Here is a 26,355-nt window from a genome sequence, read left to right as displayed (position 1 = left end):
GCTGTCAGAGTCGTCAGAGTTTTGACAACCTTCTGCATTATTCAGAATGAACTCTGGAACACTGGACGTCTGAGTGGACCTTAATAATATGCAGGGTTTTTCTTAATGGATGGTAAAAAATGAAATTAACGAGTCATAAGCTTATTTTAAGATAACTTCATATAAAGTCATGTCCTAAAGTTTTTCCATTTTGATTTACAGGATGTTAAACTTTCTTTTTTTCCTGTTTTTATTAATTCCTCTGTCATTTGTAAAGATACTGAACTTAAAATTGCCGCTAACAATCATTTTAGCATTACACATAAACCGCAATAACAATTATTTAAATACTCTACAGGGCGATACTTTTCTTGTGGTCGCTTTCAAAATCTTACATCAGAATTTCCTTAATGATATTTTTAGATTTTATTGAATTGATGATTAAATGAAGTTAACGAATAAAGTTTAAAAATATCGTCGAAAAAGTTCTGATGTAAAATATCGAGAGCGACCACGAAAAAAGTAGCGCCCTGTGGAATATTTTAAATAATTGTAATTTCAATTTGTTCGCAATTCTAAAATGATTAGTACTACCAATTTTGAGTTAATCATTTTTATTCGTAATAGAGAAATTAATGAAAATCGAAAAAAAAAAAGAAACTTCAAGGCCCTGTAAATCAAAATAGAAGTAATTTAGAACAAGTCTTTATCTTAAAAAACGCTCATGATTCAGTCATTTCATTTTTTACGAGACATTAAAAAACACCCTGTACTGGTATAATCCACCAGACCTCAATAGGAAAACCTCTCATTCGAATTTTTTTCTCTTATGTAAGAATATAAAATCAGAAAATCTATCACTGAATTTCCAGATAACAAACGCATAACCGTAAAAGCGAACGTAACTTTACATAGTCGAACGTGAGTTACCATAGAATAAACCTTTTGAATTAAAAAAAAAAAAAAACAATTTGTCAAAAAGTTAACCGGGGAGGTAGGTTACAATTTAGAGCCACACAGTATTATAAAACCCAGAGCAGTATTAAAATTCATGAAGGTGGTCCGTTTTTAAGATATTTACATGATAAATAGCTCAGTTTTAAATACGTTTTTGAAACGCTCAAGTTTTACGAGTCAGGAAAAATATCTTCTATATCAAATGCATAAAATTCTGAAATTTTCAATTTGAGATCCACAAAACTAAAAATCATTACATAGGACAGGATGTCAATTTGACAACATGTTGTTTCTTCAGTTTGATACTTCAAAATGACAAGCTCTACTGTTGCCAGATTTGGAACATACTCACAAATTTTATGGATAATGGCTCATTCTTCAATTGAAATTTTCAAGTTTTTGGTATATCTTGGAAGCAATAATGCCACATTAAAGCATGTTACTATCGTCCGATGGCTCTAATTGTTGATTCCAAAGGTTAAAGTTTGCTAAATTTGAATCTACCACCGGTTACGATATTTCCGTGCTGGATATCCTTATCTCCGACACAACGTATTTAAGCTACGTAATTCTCTATTTTTAATGTAGTTCTGGCCTAGGAGACTTTTAAGGTTTAGAAGCTTCGCCAATATAAAATTTCTAACATTCGCAAAGGAATTTTATACGGAACACTTTTATATGTATATTTTCATCTCGTAGTTTTGTTGTTGTGAGGACCAAGGTAGCGTATTTTCTGTGGTAAAAACTGTTGGTATTTTTAATTAATGTACTTATCATTTGATTTTTTTCTAATATATGCGTGCCTGCTATGGTATAAGAAGGTTTGAAAAAGGTCTATTTTGATTTTTCGTCATTATCGGCTCTTCGAAATTTTGTCTATAAAATTACCAAGAAAAAAGAAGTTATCAAGGACTGTCGTCTCAGCGCTTAGTGAAAGGTGAATGTTAATCTCAGTTACTTTTAACTGGGAATAGTGTACAATTTCATCAATCTAACCACCCCTACATCCATGTGAAATGTTATTTCGACATAAAAAAAATGAAAAGCGTCAAATAATATCTATCCAGGAAATATGTAAGTCTGGCAACACTGATTATTTTTGTTTCTCTCGTTTGACACATGTCCAAGTTGTCAAACTTGGATTTAATTACAGACTGGTCTCTCATTGCCAAATTCACAAGTGAAAAGTGATATTTCTCAAGTTGTTTGGCAACATCACTCTTCACCTTTGTTTATAATATATAGTTCGACGTGTGAGGCTATGACACCTGCCAACATTGCCAGATTTGGTTTGAATCCGTAAATTTCCGCACAAATACATATCTCATTTCGAAGTGTTGAACGTTCAGGTTTACCAGATATTCCTGGAATTAAAATCAATCCTAATCTCACCGGATTTGCTCTCGCGGGTTGCAGGCTAAAAAAGGCGAATTGTTGGTTACATATAAAGGTTGACACTTACGGTCTCTGAAAGCTTTTTGCTACATTACCAACATACACGAAAGTTTAAAGCTTACACATTCCCAAACCACGGGTGTGTTTGATCCCTTATTTCGGGGCGCCTTGTGTCGCTGTCGGGCCCAATCCCAGCACATCTCCCTACAGGGGGAAAAAGGTAAAATAAGCCCTCGAAAAGCTAATAAAAGCGGAAATGCATAAGCAATCTACAAAGTTGCGTCGATCAGTCGAAACGAGTGAATAAACGAAACACGGCGATCCCTGAAAGGCAAAGTCTAATCTCCGATTTCTGTCTCTCCTCTCTCCAAGAGTTACGTGAACTAGACGAGGACGACCGAACGTTCTCGGAAGAGGCCGAGCGCATGGCCATTTACTGAAACAGACCACGGATTTAGTCCTCTTCTTCGCTCCATTTTCAGTTTGGTGCGATATTCAGCTTGGGGCGTTTGTCCGTTCCCGTCTGGTCCCGACACGAAATAAACAATGGTTTGTGACTCAAAAACCAGAACTTTGTGAACCGAAACCAGCTAACTATCACATAAACCCTCGAATAGCCATATTGGGTTACTATGTGAAGCGACCCAACTTAAACCGATTATTTTAGTTTCTCCGTTTGTTCCACGTTGCGGCAGCTGTAGACTGTTAAAGTGTCTTTGTTTGGAGACCAACCACCGAAAGGATTAACCCAAACAATCGGACATCAGCTACAGTAATCCGTGTGCAAACCTCGGTCCAAACATTGCTGCTGTCGCCGGACCACGTGGATGATGTTTATCTTACCCGGCATGTTCGGGAAGCACAAATCCAATATGGCCAAACTACGGTTCTTCGTTTCGTTAGTGCACTATTGTTTGTTTTTGTGTGTTAAAGCAGATTTCGAAAACAGCTGGACGATGTACATGGAGCAGCCCTGCTGTTCGGGGAACTCGAATCATCATGTCAGACATCACAGAGGTTTGTTTCCATGACTTACATGTAGACCGAAGGGTTTCTTTCCATAGTAGATTCGCACCATGAAAAGCATTACGTTTTCCTCATATAGTGTAGCAACTTAGCCCTTGAAATCAGCTCTAATCATTTCGTTTGTGCCTCTGTCAACACCTTCCAGTGGAGGGATGGTAACGAGGTGCAAGAAGTCAGGAAATGGCGAAAGCTATTTATAAGGGGCTAAATATTTACCAATAGAAGAAAGATCTAGCAAATAAACATGTTCCATGGAGCTACAGCTTGGTTTTCGGGGGGTTAACAAAGTACCGTTGCTTTGTATGTACAGGTGCCTATTGCAGTTTAGGATTTTCTGCAGATAAACACATTTTTAACGTGTAAAGATTTTTGAAAGTGAACAAGTACGTATGAATATCTATCCATTTCATCCACTTATGAATTATTTATCATGAAAATTGTAAGATATGCTGATTTGGGTGCTGACAGAAAAGGAATAAAGACAAAATTGATCCTCCTAGAAACTTTCCCAAAAGGGTTTTGACCAAAAATACTCTGTAGTGATTATTTTTGCATAATTTTTGTCTATTCGCGACAGATTGACGTGAATTAATCTTGGATTTTAAAAAAATCGAGCAACCCCGAGGATAAAAAAAATGAACACTTGTTATCAATACTTTAATCCTCCGATAATTTCCTTAATTCGATATCGATCGAATCGAAAGGAATAAAACATTAATTGAAATGGCGCCTGTTTGTTTTAAGTATTTTCTTACCTTAATGTACTGTATGAGTACATATTTATTCAACATGAAAATTTGACTTTATCCATTCGATAAATGCATTTCTTGTCCCAAGTTGTAGCTTCATTTCAATACCATATTTGTTCAATAGACATTATAACGTCACAGTGTCTCAATTCAAGAAAATGTGTCATTCTGCGTATATATGAACTTAGAATACTCCATGGGATACAATAATATCTAATTAGTTAAAAGCATTTAGTTTTTACAAAGTAACCCGCTTAATTGATAGGCCGCGATTAATGGGGCCCTAGGTCGATTCAACGTCAAATTCTCCAAGTCCGGAATGAGTCACTGGATAGATCCTTCGCTACCCATCATAGAGCCTAATCGATCGTAAGGTGGCGAAATTTTCATTGTATCCATTTATTCGAGTTATTGTAAGGGAGGAACTTGTAGTTCTTAACAAGTAGGTCGCTAAATGTTACTGACTTTAGTGTTCTTGAATTGCTCTTACACCTAGGACCTTAGCTTATCTTCGGGGACTGCACGGTTACCTACCAGTACCGAAGTTTTTTCTTTTACTCTGATATGAAACTGTCTGAGCAAAAGCCCTCTGAACATTTTCTTTCAGGTCTCCTTTCCTTTCCTTTCTTGTGTTCAATGTCTTGTGTCTTGTTTCATTGATTCACACACAGTGCGAATCAATGAAATTATAAAGTAACTTAATGAATTCCATTTAAAATTTACCTTCTGTACATATGTGATATGATGCTGGGGCCGTGTTGGTTTAAATGAGAGATGTTGAACCCTGTCAGAAATTCTCTTTTGGTAGGGCTGGAGAATGGCTGAAAATATTAAAAGATCAATTTTAAGGAAAATATAACTCTTTTACGAATCCGGTAGTAACAAAGGATTCGGTACCGATAGCGATCTTACCGCTCCCATAGGGTTATATTGATCTTAAAGAAAAGCTATAGTTGAACGTAAATCCAAGGTAACTTTAATAAGGCCAATAATTTCCATTGGTCTACTACCATAAAACTACGAATTCTTTCCGTACCCTAAATGTTGCTAGCAAAAAATATATCACCACTCCCTTACAATAAAAACTGGTCTTCACAATAAAAGAATACAATTCGAATTTTCTTACCTTAAGACTCCTTAGGACACGTGTGGTGGATAGTGAAAGAACTTTCCAGCGACTCAGACTGTTCTTCCCGACATAGACAATTTAGTCATTGATTAAAATTAACAATTTGGATTCTGGTTTACGATTTCGTTAACAAGGGTTGGTCATGTTCCCACGTCCCCCTGGACGCTCAAATTTAACTTTTCAACAGTCCGATCGCTCCGCTCAAGACCCAAACTACATTTTCGTTCAGGTTAGTTCAGGAGGTGGTTTTGAAACCGCCTAATGATTTGTTATTATACAGCGTGTCCATGGATAGAGTTTACAACAGAAAACACTATTTTATTTGCAGACTTAGAAAACCAAAAACCTAAGATTATCTTCGAGCTTAAGGCTTTTCTTCCATAATTGTGTTTGATTCTTTATCCACACCTATTATGTAGCTAAGTAAATTCCCAGCCTATAATCGCCATAGATTGTGAAAAGTTTACTTTCTTTCATTTAAATAAAAAAAAAAAATTAAACCTGCTTTCAATTAACCGGTATTCCCATTTAAACTCGTATAAAACCTTAATAAATTCGTTAAACCTCGGACATACACTCGACACCTATTGTTCCTTTTGAAGGACTCAGACCCAGGGCTCTCGGGATCCCTTCCTCTGCAAATATTTTAATATTAAACTTGGTAACGAACGAATGTAATTAAAACATTAAAGCAAATCAACTGGATATCGTTAACAAAGGCACCAGACTTCGTATTCCTTGTCTGTTCCCCAGCTATTAATGTTTTGGGTGCGGTTTAGATGCAGGTAGAAGATATTTTAGACAGATGGTTAAGGTAGATTTTTCAGTATCTAAGTCGAGAAAGGTTGAGTTTCACATGTGCTAAAATGTTATGTAATGTTTAAGGAGAAGTTTGTCTTTAGTTCAACCATTGCGGCGGTCATTTACCTATGCAATTGCGTGAATAATCGCTTATTAGGAAGCCTTATGGAAAAAGTGAATGCTGACGATAAGTAGTAACGGGGATTATGTCTTATGTTAAACACTTCTTTCTTCGTTTTGTTAAAATTCGGAAGCCATACGAAGAGAGTTCAATCAGTTTGGTATTTTTATGGATATATTTTTGTTTCATCCAGAATAAAGGTAAATACTTGTTGCAGGCAAGGATAGAGACATCAGGAAAAAATTCATTAGATTTAGAGATATTAACAGATATTCACAGAAATCGAAAAAAGAGATGGTTCGGCTAACACGCAAGAACAGAAAGAACAACATAGATATGAGAAAGAGAGGACGAGTAAGAATTCATATACATAAAGGTGAAGATTACTTAGTAACAAGGATAGAAATTTGAAGATGAAAGAGAGAGAGAGAGAGAGAGAGAGAAAGAGAATTCGTATGCCATTTCAAGATCAAAATCGCGAAAATTAATATGAATGTTAGTACATATCTCGGGTACTAAAGGAGATAGAGCAACAAACTTAGTGCATGCTGAGTTCCAGGTTATTAATATGATGTGTATTCTTAATGATTTGCAACAATTGCTTTTCAGGTTCTCAAAAGATCGCGTTAACACCATTAACAAGTTAAGTTTGTTGCCTAATTCATTTAAGAAAAGAATATATTCCGGCTATTTGCGATTTTTTGTGCTTCTCGGTAGTCGGTGAAATGTTCAGATCTTATATGTCATACAGGGTGGCTTGGTTAAAACAGTCCACCTGAAATACCTTGTACCATTACCATACCTGAATGTAATTTTTTTCCTCGGAAAACCCCGAGATGTGTTAATTTTACTTTTAAGGGGGGGCATTTCAGATCATAAATTCGTAAGTGTAGTCATCCCCTAAACGCGGTGACGACTCCTTCGGCAATGTTAAATGGCACGGGGGGGGGGGGGGGGGGTGTCAGGAGGCGCATCAAATCCACGGCATTTCATTTCTCTTTACAAGTATGCTAAAGATTTTTTGCTCCGCCTTTAAGTATTGCAAAAAAACACCTTTCAACATCGGTGAAACAAATCCAAAAAAATAATCTAAATTTAATAATAATAAACTCACCAATGCTACAAAAAATAATGTTTATCATCGAATTCTTAAGATAAGGCGATGGGTTTTGTTCCGATTTTATACTTAACGGAATTGTACAGCGAAATTTGTCGATTCATCCGACGATTCAAAGCATCATGGTTTATACCACTCAAGAGAGGAATGAAATTGTCACCATCATTTCAAAAACTATGAAATAGCCCGAGAGACTGTAAGAATTTTTAATGGAAGGCATTCCGGTAAGAATCTTGGCCATCCCTACGTGACGAATTTAATATCTAAATTCATGGAGACTGGATCCGTTACTAACAAAAAAAACATGAAAGGCGACACACCGTCACCAACGAGGCTGCACAGATTGCAATTTTAGGGTAAACTGAACTGAATCATGTAAATCAAGAAAAGTTTATTTCAAGCACCCGAGAATTAGAAGCAGCATCAGCTATTCCACATAATAGTGTTTAATGGATCTTGACAAAACATAATTTCCATCTCTATAAGATGCATCTCATTAATGAGCTCAATGAAGATGATCCAGATCACCGTGTGCAATTTTATGAGACTACGAGTGCAAGCATTTTGATCAATTCCAATTTTTTATATTCTGTATACAGTTCTTGTACGTGACTTCTGATCAACATTTTCGCGAACACTGGATTGGTAGAAGAGATTTCATTGAATGGCCTCCAAAATTGCCTGAATAACACCGTTGGACTTTTTCTTATGGGGTCATTTAAAAACTGTTGTTTAAAAACCGAAATCTACCTCTTTAGGAGATTTTCGCCACGGAATAGTGGCAATATGTAGTAAAATAACTCCCTAATTGCTACAAAATGTTCGGGAAGGGATTGAACAAAGACTTTATTATTAAATAAAAGCAAATGGATCGCCATTTGAACGCTAAATTAAATAAAACATTATTTAAAAATGTGTTTTTTCCGATTTATTTCACCGATGTTTTAAAACGGTTTTTTTACAATATACAGAGGCGGAGCAAAAAAAAATCAGCAAACTTGTAGAGAGAATTGAATTACCTTCGATTTGATGTGTTTCTTGACCCCACCTGCCGTTTAAGGTTCTTGAAGGGGTTGCCACCCCGTTTAGGGGGATGACTCTACACCTACGAATTTATGATCTAAAAATGTCCCTCTTAAAATTAAAGTTGGTATGTCTCGAAGTTTTCTGAAGAAAAAAATTCCATTTAAGATATTTCGCGTGGACTATTTTAAATGGGCCATGCTGTATGCAGTTTAATGTATTTCTTCAGGTATTTTAGTGGAGTGGTATGAAGCGTCGCACAGACTTGAACACTTTGCTGATCGCTACAATGAAGCGAATGGCAAACAGCCTGAATGTGTGGAGATACTATTTACTCTTTGATGTTTCCTCTTATTACTTCATGTTCGGAAAGAAAACGATAAGTCATGAGAAATCACTTATTGATTTTCATTTCTTGTTTGGCAAACGGTTCGCTTCTTTTTTTTTTCATATTTTCATTGCCAGAGACTTTCGCGAACATGTTTCATTTGGTGTTGTGTATTTCGTTATATTGTTCGATGCTCGGAGAAGTGTTTAGATCCGTCCGAACCTTTATATGTACACCAGAAAGTAGAATTTCACGACAGTTCGAAGTGAAAAAACAATTTTTCATCCTTGTTCCAGTGCAGTAAAATGTTGCTATTTTTTTTAAAATAAACTATGTCGCTTCGGTATCCTCCTTGTATTAACATTGAATATTTCTTGATGGTGACGTTTCCTCAAAAATAAGAAAATATTTCACGTTAAAACGAGCAATAACAAAGTAGAGAGATGCTCGGTGATTACCCAATTTTCAGCTCCATAAATGAAGAATACAGCTCCCATATCCATTACACGAGACGATCCTCGCAAGTGGCAGTAAAGAATCTCATTTAAAACCATCGACATTATTCATCTTTGTGTGGCTGCGCGAGTACAGATCAGTTGATTCAGCCCATAAAGCTTTGCCCTTTGAGCACATACTTCTCATTCGTTTTATTCGTATTTTAGCCATAAAAACGAATAGAAAGCCGATTCCCCATCGTATAGTACATGCCGATGTCGGATCGAATCGAGCTCACCTATAAAATTCTGTTGCGTATATCGTTTTCCTTAACTTTTGTAAAAGGATATCGCCGAAATCAGAGTTCGAGTCACTGACGTATAATAGGTAAAGGGAGAAATATTAAGGTATTCGTATTTTTTTTTGTTTCAAAATAGAGATATTTACATATAGCAAGCATTCTCTCTCTAACTATTTTTGTCTCTATTCCCAATTACCCACCAGTTCATAATTGGCTTTAGCAGAGCTCTATTCTGTACTCTATAATTTTGCACGCGAATAATAATGTTGTCGATGTCCGTATTATAAGTTTAATGCAACTTATGCATTCATGGACTAACGAACCGACTAACTACCACTGTACCATAAATAATTATTCGAGCCATCATGAGTTGGGAACTTGGTAATATCAAACGGGATGACAGGTGGAAATTACGTACTTATCGCTGTATTCCGGAAAGGAACATCTCACATTAATGGCTTACTATTTTCCATTTAAATGAAAGAGTATTTAACATCCTGTATATAGTGGAGTTGAACCACCTTTGATAATGCATTTTAATTTTGTTAATCAGCCTGAACACACAATGCGATTTTTCTGTAGATAACAAAATATTTTTTTGGGTTAACTTGCCTGTAGCATAATAAACTAAAAGGCGATTACTTTGCAAAATTTGAACTAAATATCACAAAATGCGGCCCTTAATGAGCGCTGGAAGTGGGTAACCTATAAAAACTATGACGCAGCCCTTTCGAGGGCGAGCCCTTTGTTTGGGGCTACAAACCGCATACAAGGAAAGCATCCCTCCACACAACAGCAGCGATTAATAGCGGTGGAGCATCATGGGCGACAATCTCCAAATTTCGTCATAATCAATGCCGCCGCCCCATAAATCAAATGTTAATTATACTTCCGATTATCCTGGTGGCAATTACTTTCGCGCATTTTAGTATATTTTAATAAGGGACGTGACTGGCAGAATCCTTAAAATAAAATTTCATCAGCAATCATTAATCATCAAGGGAGCCCTCGCGTTACAACAAATTTTCAAAATAAACGCATGCTTACCGAGTTATTAGGGTGACTTGTATGTACATGTCAGCGTGACGGTTTCGACACCCAACACAAGTTTTTAGGACAAGAAAAGGGCCAGGGAATACGTCTTTGGTGTTCTTTTGAAAACGAAGTATCCCTTACGTACAAAAAAGAAAGGAATATTTTAAAACATTTTACGTAGGTGCACGCAAATTTGGCATTGAGAACGTCGAATTCTCTGTCCCTTTTAGCCTTTAAGATTTAAAGAAAAAAAACTGCGGCATTCTCCTTCTAGCAGATTTGAAAGATTCAATTGCAAATTGTCACTTTTTGTAAGTTCGAGAAGTCTTTCCGTGGGAACTTCTAGCATCACGAACACTGCCACTTTTTGCTGTGTTTTGGAATCTCAATACACCATGTGTTTCGAGAATGGCTGTTGCACAGCGGCGAGTTCGCAGTAGAAATCGTTCATTTTTTTGCATCATTCAGGAGGCCTGAATATTAATTTCGTTTTTTCAAAAGAACCTCCTAAAAAGCGTCACTTTGGATGATTTTTTGCCGAATCATAAACGCCGCCTCAGTTCCACTTTTGAATATTTTGGCACGCGAAATTGTCGAAAATTCACGATCTAAAAGAGTGAGTTTAGAACGTGTGTTAGAACATGGAAATACGATAAAAATTTCCGATGTCTCATTGTTTCAAGAATGACATTACACGTTGATTTTGATGGTTTTTGAAAAGTCGAGTATTTCTCTTTTTGAGTGGAGATCGCGAGCTCAAAATGACGTGTACTGATTGAACGTTTGCAAAGTCCATAATTGTTGGTTTCGGTTGTTACATGAACTCAAAAGTGTCAGATAATTTAAAATTTTGACACCTTAAAGAAGAAAAAAATGCCAGTTTTTCGTATTTTGATATGAAATTGAACTCACTTAGATCAAATGACTCCTCTAAAAGTTCAAAAAGTTTCGAATTGAAATTTAATTTTTAGCGTTTCGGCCTTGCTTATTTAAAGGTAAATTTCCATCATAACATGGATTTTCAATAAAATTATTTGTCTTTAAAGTGCTTTCCGTGAGGCAAAAATGACAAAGATTTTTTAAGAAAAGTTGTTTAGAACGAATATTTAGGCGTCTATTCCAATTTTTAACATCTTTGGCAAATCTCGAGATTTCTGTTAATATGAAAAAGCAAAATTTTTAACAAAGTTCCTGAGTGGTACAATAATGAATAAGAGAATAAATGAGGGATCAAGGTTGGCATAGGATATTTGAATTTGGTGTAGGGGCCTAAACGTTGATGCAAAGCAATTTTGTGAAAAACCGTTTGTCGTATTTGTCACATAGAAAACACATTTAAAAAAAAAGTTTTCGAAGATTTTCTGCTTTCAAAATCCAAGTTGTGGTGGAACGTAGTTTCTAATCAAGTAAAATTACAAAAGTCGTTTGATTTATTTTGAGATATATTGCGTAAGAATCTTTAAATCTGATGAAAACAACTAGTTTTGAAGAAGCTGCGAACCTTAAACAACCAAAGTTTTTGATGATTCTCGAAAGCATCAGTTCTGAAGGAGTCGAGAAATTGATTGTTTTTTTTTTTAACTTTTACGTTACGTTTTTTATTTTGCGAACATAAATTTATAATGTTTTAGTGTTAAGAAAAATAGTCGAGTTTGAAAAAATTCAAAGGATTAAAACGGATTTAAAAAGGTAGAGAATCGAAATTTGTTTTAGCTTTGATTTTTGTCTTCCTATAATTCTCTCAAGTCTCTTAGAGCGACCGATTTCTGCGAACTCATACTCAAGTGCTGAATTTATTAGAATATATTTTTGACTTTAAAAATTAATGAAGGTCACTGAGGTCGGGGGAGTCTTCGATACGGGGTCACTTGAGATTTCTCAAGCAACGTCGTATACCAGAAACCGAAAGAGACGTTGAAACAGAGTTTGTGCAGGGTTAGAATTCAGAGATGGGATTAAATTGAGTTATGTTTTAAGGCAACATCTTTAAGTATTCTCGACATATCGGTGCTCTAAATTTGAAAAGGGGTAAAGAACAGGTATACTTCCCTTTAAAATTTTCAAACAATTTCTAATTTTTTTTACGTGCAATTTTTCGGTTTAATCGATCGATAGAAATCCTCTAATTAACTCTGAGGCCGACTATAATTAACTGGATATGCGTATGTCGAGAACAAAATTACAATTTGTGTAGGATTATAGACCTCGGTGTGGCGGTTAATTTAAGCAGTTTGTTAGTTTTTTTAGGCGGTCTGTCAGCAACTTAGAGAAGACGGGTCTAATGGATATTTAAAATGTAAAATAATGTATTTTTAAATCTGTAGAACTCGATCTGAAATCCCGTGCGAAACTAAAAAGAAATAACAAGATGTCGATGTCTTCAAATTTCCTAATTTAGGCGAGTTTTTGTTTTTGTAGAGTAGCTTTGAAACCCTTTAATCCTGAGCTTTAACTGATTTAACTTACCAATCCAGTGACTGCCTGGTCTATAAGTATTGCAATACCAAAAACTATTTGCATAGGTCTTCATTATCTCGAAACTCTTTTAGCAGTGAAGACATCAGATTTCCCCATCCTCGGTAATCATTTATACGTTATCCGGAATTTCTACAATAACGGAAAATTGGATCTTCTCAAATTCCAATACGGGATAAAATCAGCTTCGCTCGAAAATAGCATAAATTTCATTCAAATAGTTTAGAGCTAAGTGGGTCCTTTTACTAGTTATTTACTTAACAAGTCTGCTGATTGAAGTTGCAATCAACGGGGGTGCAGACAGAAAACACTTTGGCACGTGTTTGTTACAATATATTTCTTACGATTGATGTGTGTTAACTTTAACCTCTTCCGTAAGTACAATTAAATATTAGCGTGCGTAAAAAGTTTCAGTCTTAGATTTAGGTGCGATAAAATTTTTTACCACATACGTGCAGTAAAGTTTTCATGAGGTACGTGAGAACACTACCAACCCTTGTTAACGAAGTTCACGATCGACTGTAAATTTCCTCAAGTCGGGAACGAAGCAGAAACCAGGCTTCAAAGAGCTTTAAGGTATGAGTTGTTTTGTTGACACCTTATCTTCATTATAGCTGTGATGTTTTGGTTGAGAGGTTATTGTCATAATCCCGGGAGTTTTTCTAACATCCTAACATTACCAGTATAATCAATACTCTATAGCTGTCGGTGCTAGTCCGCTCGTTGGGAGAAAAATACGTAACACTCGGAAGCTGAAACGCCCAAGAACAGAGAGGACATGAGGAACGTGATCTCTCTTTTCTTTTTTCTTATCGAAACAAGTTAATTTTACGAATTATCAGTAATCTGTCCATATGAGCATAAGAATATTTTGCGTGACAATATGCACCTTCCGAGGTCTGTTGGGACAAGTAGCCGAAGTGCAGCTTGGAAAAATGATGTAAGTCATCAAAAATATCTTTGAACTCCATAATATGCTAACAACCAAGAAGTTCCTTGCAAGAGAAAAACTTGGAAAGGGAGTGGGGACTTTAGATACCTGGTTAGGGACTATACTATCGACGATATTTCCGATATCGCACCAGCTTTCCGAAACATGCAAGTTATCGGAATCAGATGCGTTTTCATAATGATAAAATTGTCTCCCCGCCTGAAAGATCATAGATAACAAACAAATAAAATCTTTATTTCATTGTTTGGATCTGCCAGGTTGGTGTCACAAAACACGCTCACCCTGTAGGAGTAGGATGCGCAAAAAAGTTTGTATTTACAGTGTGACGCACATTATACAACCATAGAATGGAAGATTAGAGCGTATTAAATATAAGTTTTCGTTGATTTTTATTTTTTAGTTCTGTTGCTACATTCAGCTTGCAAATTGTGGGAAAATGTACTTTTAATTGGGATTATTGAACTTCTTCCTGTCTCTCTTTCAGTGCACCCGACCTTGACTACAAGTTTTTGTCACTTCTTCAATGCTTTTGAGCCCGAACAATAAACTTTATTTATTCTTAGTATCAGAGCAAGGGGGAATACTTGTTTTGGAGCAACTGCATCCGAGCACTAATTCTAAAGCGTCCCTTCCTTTCGGATCATTTTTTCTGTAGAGGTTTGCGAATCCTCTGAATCTTTTATCCTCTTATAGAAGGCATCCCCTTTTGACCTCACCTCTTTATATTTTTAGATCCTTAAATTTTCCATCTCCTTCATCTGGGTAGTATTTGCCTATCAATTGAACATTTTCTTTCCTTTCGTTTTTTAATATCAGTTTCTGTCATGAGCACTTCGTTTTGTTGAGACGTCTTCACCATAACCTCTCATGTGGATTCTTGGTGACGGTGATGGTAAAAATGTACAGAGAAGTATTGCTCTCATGATGCGATTTTTGCAGGCCGATTTGATTTCTCGCTATCAAAATGTTCTTGTTCAATGAGGTGAATCTTGAGGGGGATAATTTTTTCCAATGGCTGGCTTCTTTCCCGTAACAGAATGCGGAATTCTAGGGGAGATTGAAAATGCGGCTAAATCCTCTGGAGAAACAATGCTTAACCCCGATCCAGCCCCAAATCTAATAAAGGTTTATTAGATACACCAACTGCCACATCTTTACATATTAATTTTAATTAGACAGAAGGCAGCCGTTTCAGCTACAAGACATTTTCTTCATTACCCGGTTAGACAGACTGCGGAAGGAAAAGCTCGTCTAGTGTCGGGAGAGTTTCCAAGTTTCCTAAACTAAACGACATCGCGTGTCATCGCCGACACAACGAGTGTGTTTTGCAAACATGGAGAGCTTCGGGCTATTTTCCTCCTTTCCCTTGTTTCGTGTGATTTTTTGTCACTCTGCGGTGCTTTCGTAATCAGTCATCACTTGTTCTCACGACGAAAAAATTCGCTATGTAAAAATTAGGGCTGAGTGGAAGGGACAGCTTTCCGGGTGGCAGAAGTTGCGTGGAAGCGGCAAGGCGGAAGAAACGTAATGAAGTGCGTCACATTTTACAATGTAATTTTAAGTTGGTGCCCCGACCTTCTATATATTATTTCAGGACGTTCACACAATGTAAAGGGGCCGCTGCCTTGGAGACACACTTGAAAACTGGTTTCGGACTGTAATGAATTCAACCAAAGCTCTGGGTACTCGACTTCTTCGGAAGCTACGTCCATTTTTTTTTTATGTACCCACACGTACACAATTGATAATCCCAATCAAACAAAAACATCCCCCGTAAACAGTCTTAAATTACATGTATTTAAGTTAATGTAGAGTTCTCTTACATTTCATTTTCAGAGTTGATTTTGTGTACCTCCCAGCGAATACAACCCTCTAACGATGATTAAACGTTTTGTCGATAAAGTGTCCTGATAGAATCTTTAAACGTTTCATGTTATCGCGGTATAAACCGAATTTCCGTGGATATATTGAAAATGAAACAAACTTAATTATAAATTGAGGGGTGAGGCATTCAACCCACCATATGTCGCTGCCATGAAAACCACCCCCTTATGATAGGTCAAAAAAAATTCACCGCTGAATAAAATGATTCATACTCGGCCAAGCTGCAGCTCTATTGATTATTAAGTAATTAAGCCACTAATAATATAGATATCTATAGTGCAATTATGAAAATGCACAGGTGTGTTTAATGCCACGATTTCTCTTCCAGACCAGGTCCCACGTTTAGTGCCTGGTTTTCTATTTTTAGTAGTCGATATCTCCAACCTACCAATTACAGGCTCATTTTATGTATAGCTGGTTGTTTTCTATGGGTCAAAATCTACACAGGGCTGTAATTCAAGTATTAGGTTTAATTTCAAAGAATAAATAGATTCCGAATGATGGGGGGTTTTGATGTGAAAATTATTGAAAATTTTCAAAGTAGTTCATCCCCCGTTCTTCGAGGTCAAACTTCGTACAATTTGGCCCGTGCGAACCAGAGGGGCAGACGAGGGGCGATCAAATCAACTTTATAACTGAAACGAACAAATTGTTGGATATTCGATTGTGATTGCATGACCGAATATAAATGAATTCGCTCGCTTAAGCTCGCGAAAGCTCGATCTAAAATGCATCTTAAGATAAGGGATTTTAATAAGGGCAGTGCAATTATGAAAATGTGTATGTGTGCACGATTCCTGCGGCGTGTTTTCCCTCAATAGCAATTTTCCAGGTTCCTTTTACATGCTTTTTAACTTCTATGGCTCTAGTGTAATTACATGGAGAAGCCCTTTTTGCACTCTTTTTTTTTTCTTTTTTTTTCTGTTTTGCGGTGCAATATGTTTTAGGCCTTGGCTTGAATTTAAGCCTTAGGTTTCTCCTCCAGTGGGTCAATATTCTACAGTCACCTGACTAGTTGAAATAGTTCAAGTTCTCGGCTGTTTTGGCCTTTTGTGCGGGACGAATCGGAATTTCAGCGAGTTCGAAAGCGCAAACTTTCCGACCGTTCTCTCAGCACAGCAAATAAGCTTTGGGTTTGCATGTTTTTAATTTCCATCGTCCAGTAAATTGAAGTTTTATATATGCGCATAATTAAATTATGGTAACCTTTTCCTATGCAGAGGACTAAATGCGGCTTATCCAATTTAATAACTTTTGTCGTAGTCGCTTAAATTCCCACCTTCGCTTAACGGAAACATCGCCTACAATATTGTCTATAGTAAGGAAATGGCGGCCATTAAAACAGAATTAAAATCGTTAAAAGCTTAAAAGCCTGACGCTTCGAATAAATTATAAATCCTGGGCTTAGCTGTTAAGCTCATGAACGTTATATTAAGGTTAATTTCGATAATTTCCTAAAAGCACCTTCACGTTAAAAACGAATTTGTTCCGCATACCGGAGGGCTCGGCCGATTCTCTATACCCTAATAATCGACCTATTCTTAACCTAGCGGTTAGAAGGATTTTAGGTCTCTTTTCAGCTGAATGAGAAGCTGTGGTTGTAACACAGAAAGGTGCTAATGTAACCTTTAACCGCAAAAAGTCAAGCGGAAAACATTTCGAGTGTTCCAAGGTTTTCCAATGGAACTGTTACTTCATGTATGATTTTCCATCTTTACCTGTACCGGATTATATGCAGGGTGGTGGGTAAAGGTTTTCCGAGATTTATGAAGCGGATTCTCCGGATTGATTTTAGACGAAAATGATACATAAATTGATACGTTCTAACTCGTTTTAGGACGTACGCCCTGAAATGAGTGGTGTCAGAGATACAGAGTGTTAAATATAAAGCGAATACAAATTTTTTTTCGCATTTTCAAAATAGCACAAGATATGTTATTGGAACTCGATATATCTACACAGTAGTCGAAATAGTACATTATCTTTCTACCTGCTGCGATCATAGGCGTGCGTAGGGGTTACCATGTTAATTCTTATAGGGGGATGGGAATACGTCACTGGCATTTTCAAAATTAGCCACATTGTAACACTTTTTGAAAATGTTCGCCATTTGCCATAATGCATTTCAGCCACTTAATTTTTTTGCATGGACTTCTTTATCTCTTTAACAAATTTGTTATTGTTTTCTACAGAAATTTGCAACAGGACATATTTAATTTTTTTTCCGAAAAATACTTATCGTTTCGAAAAAGCAAAAGAGGCGTTTATGCGTTATTGTGAATCGGTAATTAAATATATGTATGCAATTTGAAAAATACCAGTGGCGTACCCCCCATTCCCCTATAAGATTTAACGTAACAATCGCTACGCATGTCTATGGTTACAGAATTTTTCTTTAAATAGGAAGGAAAAGCAGTGTATTTATATACGTTACATACGTTTATATTCTGCAACATTTTCGTCTTAGAACAATCCAGAGAATCAGCTCGTTAAATATCGGAACACCTTTGGAGACCATCCTGTATAATAAGTGTTTTTTCTCTGCTTGTACACTTAATGGACTGCTGGCTTGTGCTTTAATACCAACAGCTGCGTTTACTTATAGAATTTTATTAGTTTAAAAATATCTACATTCATTTTAACGAGAGATTGTCTGAAAATAAACATTTTCTACAATGCAGAGTAGAATTACAAAGCATTTTATTTAAATAAAGTGTGGCGACAAACGTTTAGTTTATTGAACTCGTAATACGACTAACTAAAGCCGGTATCACTGATCTTATACTTCATTTTGTGCTTGTTTGAATGGTTCGTATAACAAAACTTATATCTCCGTATAGATTTCTTTAAAGGAAAGGTACGTACTCAAACATATTAGAAATATCGGATTTTCAGCTTATGATATTGTGTGAATTATCGTGCCATTTTCACATTTTTCTTTGCTTATTGCCCAATTAAATTTGATCCGCCACTGTAAAGATGATTTTAGAGATTTTTGAAAAGCTTCGTTGTGATTGTTCTTGAAGTTTTCGAGTACTTCTCAGAGTATTATTTCGAATTTTCAGAATATCAGAATTATAGCGGAATTTCAGAGCATTTTCAGAGATCAGTCAATTTTTTAGAGGCTTCGCAATGTTGCTAGTTTGATAGTGTCGGAACTGTATATAACATTTTGTGTGTCTAGAAATATAAGTATTTTTAAGTTTTTTTGGTTACTTTTAGCGTTTTCTCCAAAAGCATTTTCCTTATGGTTATTTATAAAAGTTTTAAAACGTTCTACCGAGTTTTGACGTTATTGAAGATTTTTTGTCTAATTTTTAAGTCTTAAACTATCTTTTTGTCGTGATTTTTGAAGTTTTTAAATTCACTGAAGGGCTTGCGCCGATTTCTAAACACTTGGAAGTTGTACAGGTGTCTAATTTTCTCAATATTTGTTCCAACAGATCCTTTAGGAATTTTCCAAACGTTTTCCAAAAATATTGGAAGGCGTTGCGCATCTTCAAATCTCTCTCGAAATTATTAAACACTTTCGCCTATTCTTTGGAAATTTTTTAGAGTTTTCCAATGATTTTTGAAATTTTTCAGAGGGAATTTTTAGACTTTGACAATTTTTAATATGTATTTTTTAATTTTCCGAAGTAATCTGAACTCTTTTTTATACCTTTGAAATGTTGTTGAAATTGCAAACGATTTGTTGTCTAAAATCGGTCTAGAAAATGTTCTAGAAATGTTCGAGTTTTTGAAAGTTTCCAATCTTTTTTTCCGATTATTTTAGTCTGAGAGACTTTCTTTGATGCCGAACAACTAAATTAGCAGGGAACATTTTATCATTTTTTATTGGTGGATTTTTTTTTCGGTTACAGAACATATCATTTCCGGAATTGGCAAGATCCTTTATTCTTCTGAATCCTAAAAATTCGTCAATTTATAGGCACAATGAGATTTTGTTAGGATTCAGGTCTTGGCATAAATATAAAAGTCGCGAAGTTGGCGAAATCCCATTGTGGAGTTTCACGAATTCACGAAAATCTGAGGTAACCGATCATTGAGGGAAGCCAGGGGATGAACTCACAAAAGCAATAATGAATTTGTTCGTTGAGATTATCCTACCGATGTGCAAATTCGCTTTTATTCTCTAGAGAGTCGTAAAAGTACAAAGGAATTTACTTATTTTTGCGACACATCTAAGTTTTCCAGGCATTTTTCGAATTTTCGGGAGGGTTTATAAGGATTCTTGAAATTTTTAAAATTTAATCAAAACTTTTAAAAAAGTTGCGGAGCAGCATTTTTATGCGTATTTCATAGATTTTTAAAACTTGCAGGTTGTTTTTCTAAGTTGTCGGCAATGTTTCAAATCTCAAGAAAACTTTCTTTGAATGCGTCTCAGAAATATGTTATAATTTTCTGAATGAATTCGAATTTCTGAAATGCGTCCTAAATGAATGATCCAATTATTTCATTTAAATTCGTTTATGAAGTTTTAGAAGGACATTGAAAAACTTCCTGATAAATTTGACCTAAATCTAGTTGATTTTCGCACAGAGATCTCTCAGTTTATAAAATATTCATTTAATTTCCGGAATATGAGACAATAGTTTCGCAGTGACGGTAGTATTCCAAAAGTAAGGAACTTAATTGAAATTTGCCCCTTACTTTCACCTACACCCAGACAAATTATGCGTGCATATAACAGGATTATATCCATGACCGTAAAATCCCTTTCATCATTTACTTAATTGGCACTGAGTCATCAAAATGACCCCACATTTTCACCTTCCTTGTATAATTTTACTGATTACACTCACTTCCAACGACCGATAGGGTTTGCTGATTTATGTGCCTCAAGTTCAAACACTTCCGATAACGATTCTGTTGTTTGAAGAATATTGTTGTGAAGTACCAACAAAATATAATGTATGGAAATAAAAAAATTAAAAAAAAATCTAATCGTTATTGTCACGCTATAAAACTGTTTTGGTATTGAAATATTACAGTTTAGAAAAAAATAAGCCAATAAAATAACTGGTGGAGCATATTGTGATCCGGTCATGTAAGACGCCCTAAAGGTTTTATGGCAATATCCACTTTTGGGGGAGGTTAATAAGTTACAATAATAGCCCCTTGCCGACAAGGGAGATAGAAATAGGCCCTCTGATTTATTTTTCTTTATCATGTTAGCCAGCAATCGAATTTTGTCGAGATAATAGTTGGTTGGTGCACTGTGACAGCACACGAGTTGTTGAACTAGAAAAGCAAATATTAGCCATCATCAAGGAATCTTGATTGGTAACATTTTATAAGGGGTGATAAGCTTGAGTAATAGAATTTGGTGAATTGACGTGATGAATGTCGCTTTCAGATTGCTCGTTGTGCTGTTAAAGTTATAACTCAATTGCTTACAGCTACTAGGGAACTTGCACCATAGTTCTAAATGGTTAGGCGTCCACTTAGTTATAACAATTATTTATCATAACAAAGAGTTCCGATCAAATACCCCAAATATGACTATCGTTTAGTTAAAGTATTTGTTCCCGGAATAGGCCAGCTAGTTTCATTTATGTCTTAGATCAATAGTTTTATACACAATGGAGGTATTTTTAGGTAACTGTTTTAATTCTTAAAAAGGTAATGGTGGTTACTGGAAGCAAACGGTATTGCTATATGTATTTAGGCACTTTCCTTTAAAAATTCAGGGCTTTGGGTTGTTTAATCGGGGTTTGGTTTCACCTTTCTATTAAAGACCGTTTTAAAGATTTAGCAGAAATTCAATAATTTACTTAAATCTTGTTATATTAATGTACGACCATCACTTTCGGATTTTGTGTCACTTACCGAGTTTACTTTTATTTCAGGTAAGTTCAACTTTTGCTGCTTTGCTGCCCACTTCAAGGTTTGTAAGTACAGTTGTCTAAAGGGTCGCATCATCTACAATATAGTAGTCTGATCGAGAAAACATTTTTTTTTAATTTTGAAAAACATATCCCCTGAAGAGTCAAATTACTCGAAACAGAATTTACCCCGTAGGAAAGTGCATTAAGCGTCCGTTTCTTGTGAGTCTCACGTTCATAATATTCAACAATGTCTAGGGGGCTCTATGAAAATATCGATATTTTAGGATTTAAAAACAACTATGCCAAAAAGTACCTTAATAAAAAAAAACATATAAAACTTCCTTTCTACTTTCTACTCGAAAACTAACGAAGACGAGTACAGGTACTTGTATTAGTAAAATAATCTTAATGTATGCAAATTCGAAATATCGCATAATATACAGGAGGGTCTATGCGAAAAAGTAGAATTTTGGTGTCGCAATCTAGGCGGGAATAATTTTCAGAAAATTAGGCAACATCTTATTAAGGCTCAAATTATTCGAAATCTGATTAAGATACCTATAGGACAACGACTGTGAATTAAGGATGCATCAGCCATCTCTTCTATAATAGTAGGCCAAAAGTCCCGTATAAAATCGTTAAAAATCGAAGGAAATATTTTTCGTGAAAAATCTGGAACATGTCAAATATGATTTTTAGTTGTGCATTTTTTGACGTAATGGATATGTATACCGGGTTCCCCATGTAGTAGATAAATGTACATTCTTTTTATCGTATCCCATGTATATTATGACGTTTTTGAGTTTTACGGAACACACCCAAGTTTAAATTCAACAGTTATTAAAGTATTTGCGCAGTGTGGTGATTAGAGTGGCCTGTTAGATCGCCTGACTTCACCTCTATGGACCTTTTCATGAGGTTATCTGAAACGTACGGTGTGTTTAAATAAGCCCAACAATGTAGAAAGATCAAAAAATAAAATTACTCGAGAACCTCAACAAATACCTCCTCAAATGTTACGAAAAGTTCTTGAGGAACTTGAATTGCGGCTTGCTGACGTTGAAGTCAACACGGCACAATTCGAACGTTTAACACATTAGATTATGGCACTTTGTATTGTTATTTTTTAAGTATTAGTTAAGTTCTATTGTTAATTCTATTTTTTATAATTTTTTTCGAAACCTGTTGAATTAAGACATGGACATGTTACATGAGGTACATTCAGAGTTTCTCAAAGAACTCAAAAGGTCACAATATACATGGGGTTTCGTACGAAGAAAACGAAAAAGTACGTTTACCTATAATACAATAAGGGCAACCCTGTACTTGTATCTGTTACCTCAAAAACATGCGCAACTAAAAACAATACTTGAGGTGTTTCAGCATTTTCATGAAAAATATTTTCTTCAATTTTTAACGAATTTATGCGGGACTTTTGGTCCTTTATCTATATAAAGCAGAGATAAAGGCGATTTCCTGAGAGTCGATAAGTTGAGCTGGGGTATCTTGGTTTTTGCAAACTAAAGTAATTTTCGAAGGAATTTATGAACCCCGGCTACATTCCTATTTTAAGTGATATTACTTCTCAATTTAACACGGTTTATATTTCAATAAAAGGATCCATAATGGAGGAGGGTATAAAAGACTTGACGTAGGTAACAAAGTTAATCAGGATGATTCGGACTCTCTTCAGTTGAGTTTGAAGGGGTTAGTAACTTTCTGACCATCGTATTAAAAGTTCAAAATTCGATTTTCTACTCAGAATATGGGTTGAAACAAATTGAAAGCAACAAAGTGTGCCATTCCGCACGCTCCATCCCAGTTCTACTTTTCGACGTCCCAGAGCTACTTAGTGAATGGAATGGAGTTCTCTACATTGTCGGTGCATGGTGACTCTCATTTCGGGGTGAAGTATTTTGCAGTATATTCTCCAGTTATTGCCTCTATGGAGTCGTGTTCAGCGTCAGTCCAGACGTCCTTCTAATTTAGGAAATGTAAAATATTTTACTATTGCGTAAAGAATTGTTAATTTTCCAGGTCTGATTATCCACCCCTAATGAGTCGTCGCTAATATCAGTGGGCATAACGTGCGTTCTTTGTAGGAGGTTGATCAAATTCGTTAATGTGCAGGATGTTTTAGACAAAGCAAATGATTGTTCGATACGTGTTAGTGAAGCTTCAATATCTTATTATAGATGCAAAATCCTCATACAAACCGGTAAAATAGCGCACAAACTGGACTCACGAAATATCTGGAAATACTGGGAAATTTAGTTGTTTTCCATCAATTTCCTATCCGCGAAGGTTAAGCCCTGAAAGCCAATTAAGCTCACTTGATTTACCTTGACACGTGGGGAGTAGTTTTCAAGCTAGTTCCCTTTAGAACCCGAACTAACGATAATTACGATAATAATTAAAGCTGACTGTACGAAAAAAAGTTAGTCCGATAAGTTATCCTGCGGGTGCGCCATTAGAAACTATAAAACACGTCTTGCTAGAATTCTTTGTGGAGACATTAAAACGTGACCCCTCGCTACGTACCAAATTTAACGATTCTTTACTTTATCCAACACACAGCATAAAAGTTTCCCTTGGAAAAGAAAAAGTTAGCCGCAATTAGATGGGAAAAAACGGAGTTTTATTTCACAAACTTCCGGGCTTTTTCGCCCAATAGAAAATGAAGTTTCATGAAATAACTGCTATAGTAGGGAAGTTAGTCAGAATTTATCCAAAAATGTACCTGTACTCTGAAATTCAGTCTAAAATTCTCACATTCAGCGCGAACATAAATTACCAGACAATGGTTGTTAAGCATGGTCGTCGCTTTGTATGTAGCCATTTCCTGATGGTATGTATAATGGTATTCTCTTAGGAATGTGGGCGTCGCATAAATGAGTCTTCAGATGCAAGCAGTGATAGTTCATTGTAAGGCAGGATTTTAACTTAAGTCGACGTTTGGTGGTAAATCTTCTTTAAGGATGATTTAGGCGGCCTGCTGCCCACTGCTTATTACTTCTAAGGAACAATGAATAATAGAATGTTGGGTAGAGGGGCTAACTTACGTGATGTGTATAGATTAGGTAGGAGAGATAATTCGTAGTTTGGTCTGAGAATATTAGTCATAGATATGGATAATGCTAAAAGAGAAATAAGTGAGGGTTGGAGTGCTCACAATGATTACTCTTTCAATTTCCGAGAACTTAATCTTTTAGAGTGCCATTTGACAAAAAATCACAGGTTTTCGTATGTGCTGCCGCACATGTATAATATGACGATATCATACATATATATTAATAAAAAAACAAATATGTGCAAAATGTATTTTCGTAGGTACTGCCGTACAAACTTATTTTATACATATGTAAAGGACGGAAAATCCAGGGTGTTCCATTTAAAAGAACAAAGTTATGGGGTTTGCAGCTTTGCAGTTTTCGGAGAAGTAAAATATTATTCCTCTGTTGGAAATTGATTAAAATTAGCCGGTACTTTACAGGTCATATATTCGGACAAATCCCTGGGAAACGATAATATAGTGACGTTGTTTAAGCTCTCAACCTCTATATTCTGGTACCCGAGTTCCAGGGATACCACATTCGCTTTCTACGCGTTGTCGCGATTTGTATAATGCGCCCGTGGGGCACCACACCACGGGCACCATCTTTTCCAGTCCTTAAGTGGACACATGAAATTTATTAAATTTACGTTTCTATTTCTAAATCAGTAAATTAACAGTCTTCAACTGGCGCACGCTGATAAATTAGCACGTAATTATGACAATCACGCCGCGATGAGTGAGTCACATGTGTCCTTTACACACGTACTTACCGATGCAAGTGTAAAGTCCTTCTATAATGCTTAAAACCTATTTTTTAGATGCATTCCAAACATGTCTGAAGCAAAATAAACTGTTTGCCAGAGTTCCAAATAGATGTTTTGCTAACAAATCCTACCCTGGTTTTAGTTCTAGCCGCTGCTGCGCAAAAACACCTTATTAACGTTTAGGGCAGCAAAAAATGCAAAAATATACACGACAACTTTGCAATTTGGTAAAGGAACCTCACATGTTTTAAACGTTTCTTATTACAATAATCTTAGTTTTTAAATTCTCAAGCGAGGAAACTTATGGGACTTTATAAGAAATAAGTTGAAACTCTTACTAAAGTTGGTCATAAATTTTTGAAGGTAGAACTGGACTTAAGGGAGGTCATAAAGGGTTTTATGCTTATTTTAGTTGGTCAGTAGGCGAGCCCAGGAATCCCTTAGCGTATCCCTGGCAGTTTTCATTAGCCCAATTTTACGACTGCTCAGGCGTCATTAACCAGTTCCCTAAATAACACAAACCATACTAAGGTTTTATGAGTCTTTTACGGCTCCGGTTTGGTTCCAAGAAAATTCCTGCTCGCGCTGTAAACCGTTTTATTGGACACCTTCGTTAATTTCTGAGGCGTTTCCTGCGAAACTGAAAGGGCTTAACTCTAAGTTGCTTCGTTTTCTTACTCAATCACTTTTATAGATCTCCATTTGAGGTTTTTAGTGCGGTGGTCTTGAAATTTCTCCTCTGAAAATCCTCCTTTATGCAACCGGCACCAATCAGCGACGAGATGCACCGTGACCCCTCCGGTAATTGGCTAAGGGTAAAACCTAAAAACAAAAGCGGTAATCCCTTTGCAGATTCTTTTGTTTGATGACCCCTGCCTACTTTGCACTAAAGTACACATTCATGTATGTCTGGCATTTTCAATGGCTTCCCATTATTGCGTGTTTGTGCCGGAACATGGAACTTGTTGAATGAGAGTGACTAGTGAAAACACCGTGTA

The 26,355-nt window shown here is 36.0% G+C and overlaps 1 protein-coding gene across 3 annotated transcripts in view; it reads left to right on the top strand.

Moving 5' to 3' along the window:
- Sema2a (Semaphorin 2a) overlaps positions 1–26,355 on the top strand; it is a 373,380-nt gene that overhangs the window by 165,284 nt on the left and 181,741 nt on the right. Inside the window, exon 1 of one of the 3 annotated variants that reach the window (XM_066281582.1) lies at positions 2,813–3,348. The exons of the other annotated variants lie outside the window; for them this stretch is intronic. Coding sequence (XP_066137679.1) covers positions 3,159–3,348 — 190 coding nt within the window. The 5' untranslated portion in view covers positions 2,813–3,158. Of the gene's footprint in view, positions 1–2,812; positions 3,349–26,355 lie in introns of those variants that run through there. 3 annotated transcript variants of the gene reach the window in all.

Source organism: Euwallacea fornicatus, chromosome 1 (assembly GCF_040115645.1).
Source record: "Euwallacea fornicatus isolate EFF26 chromosome 1, ASM4011564v1, whole genome shotgun sequence".
Taxonomy (NCBI): Eukaryota; Metazoa; Arthropoda; class Insecta; order Coleoptera; family Curculionidae; genus Euwallacea; species Euwallacea fornicatus.
This window is presented reverse-complemented; position numbering and strand designations above follow the sequence as displayed.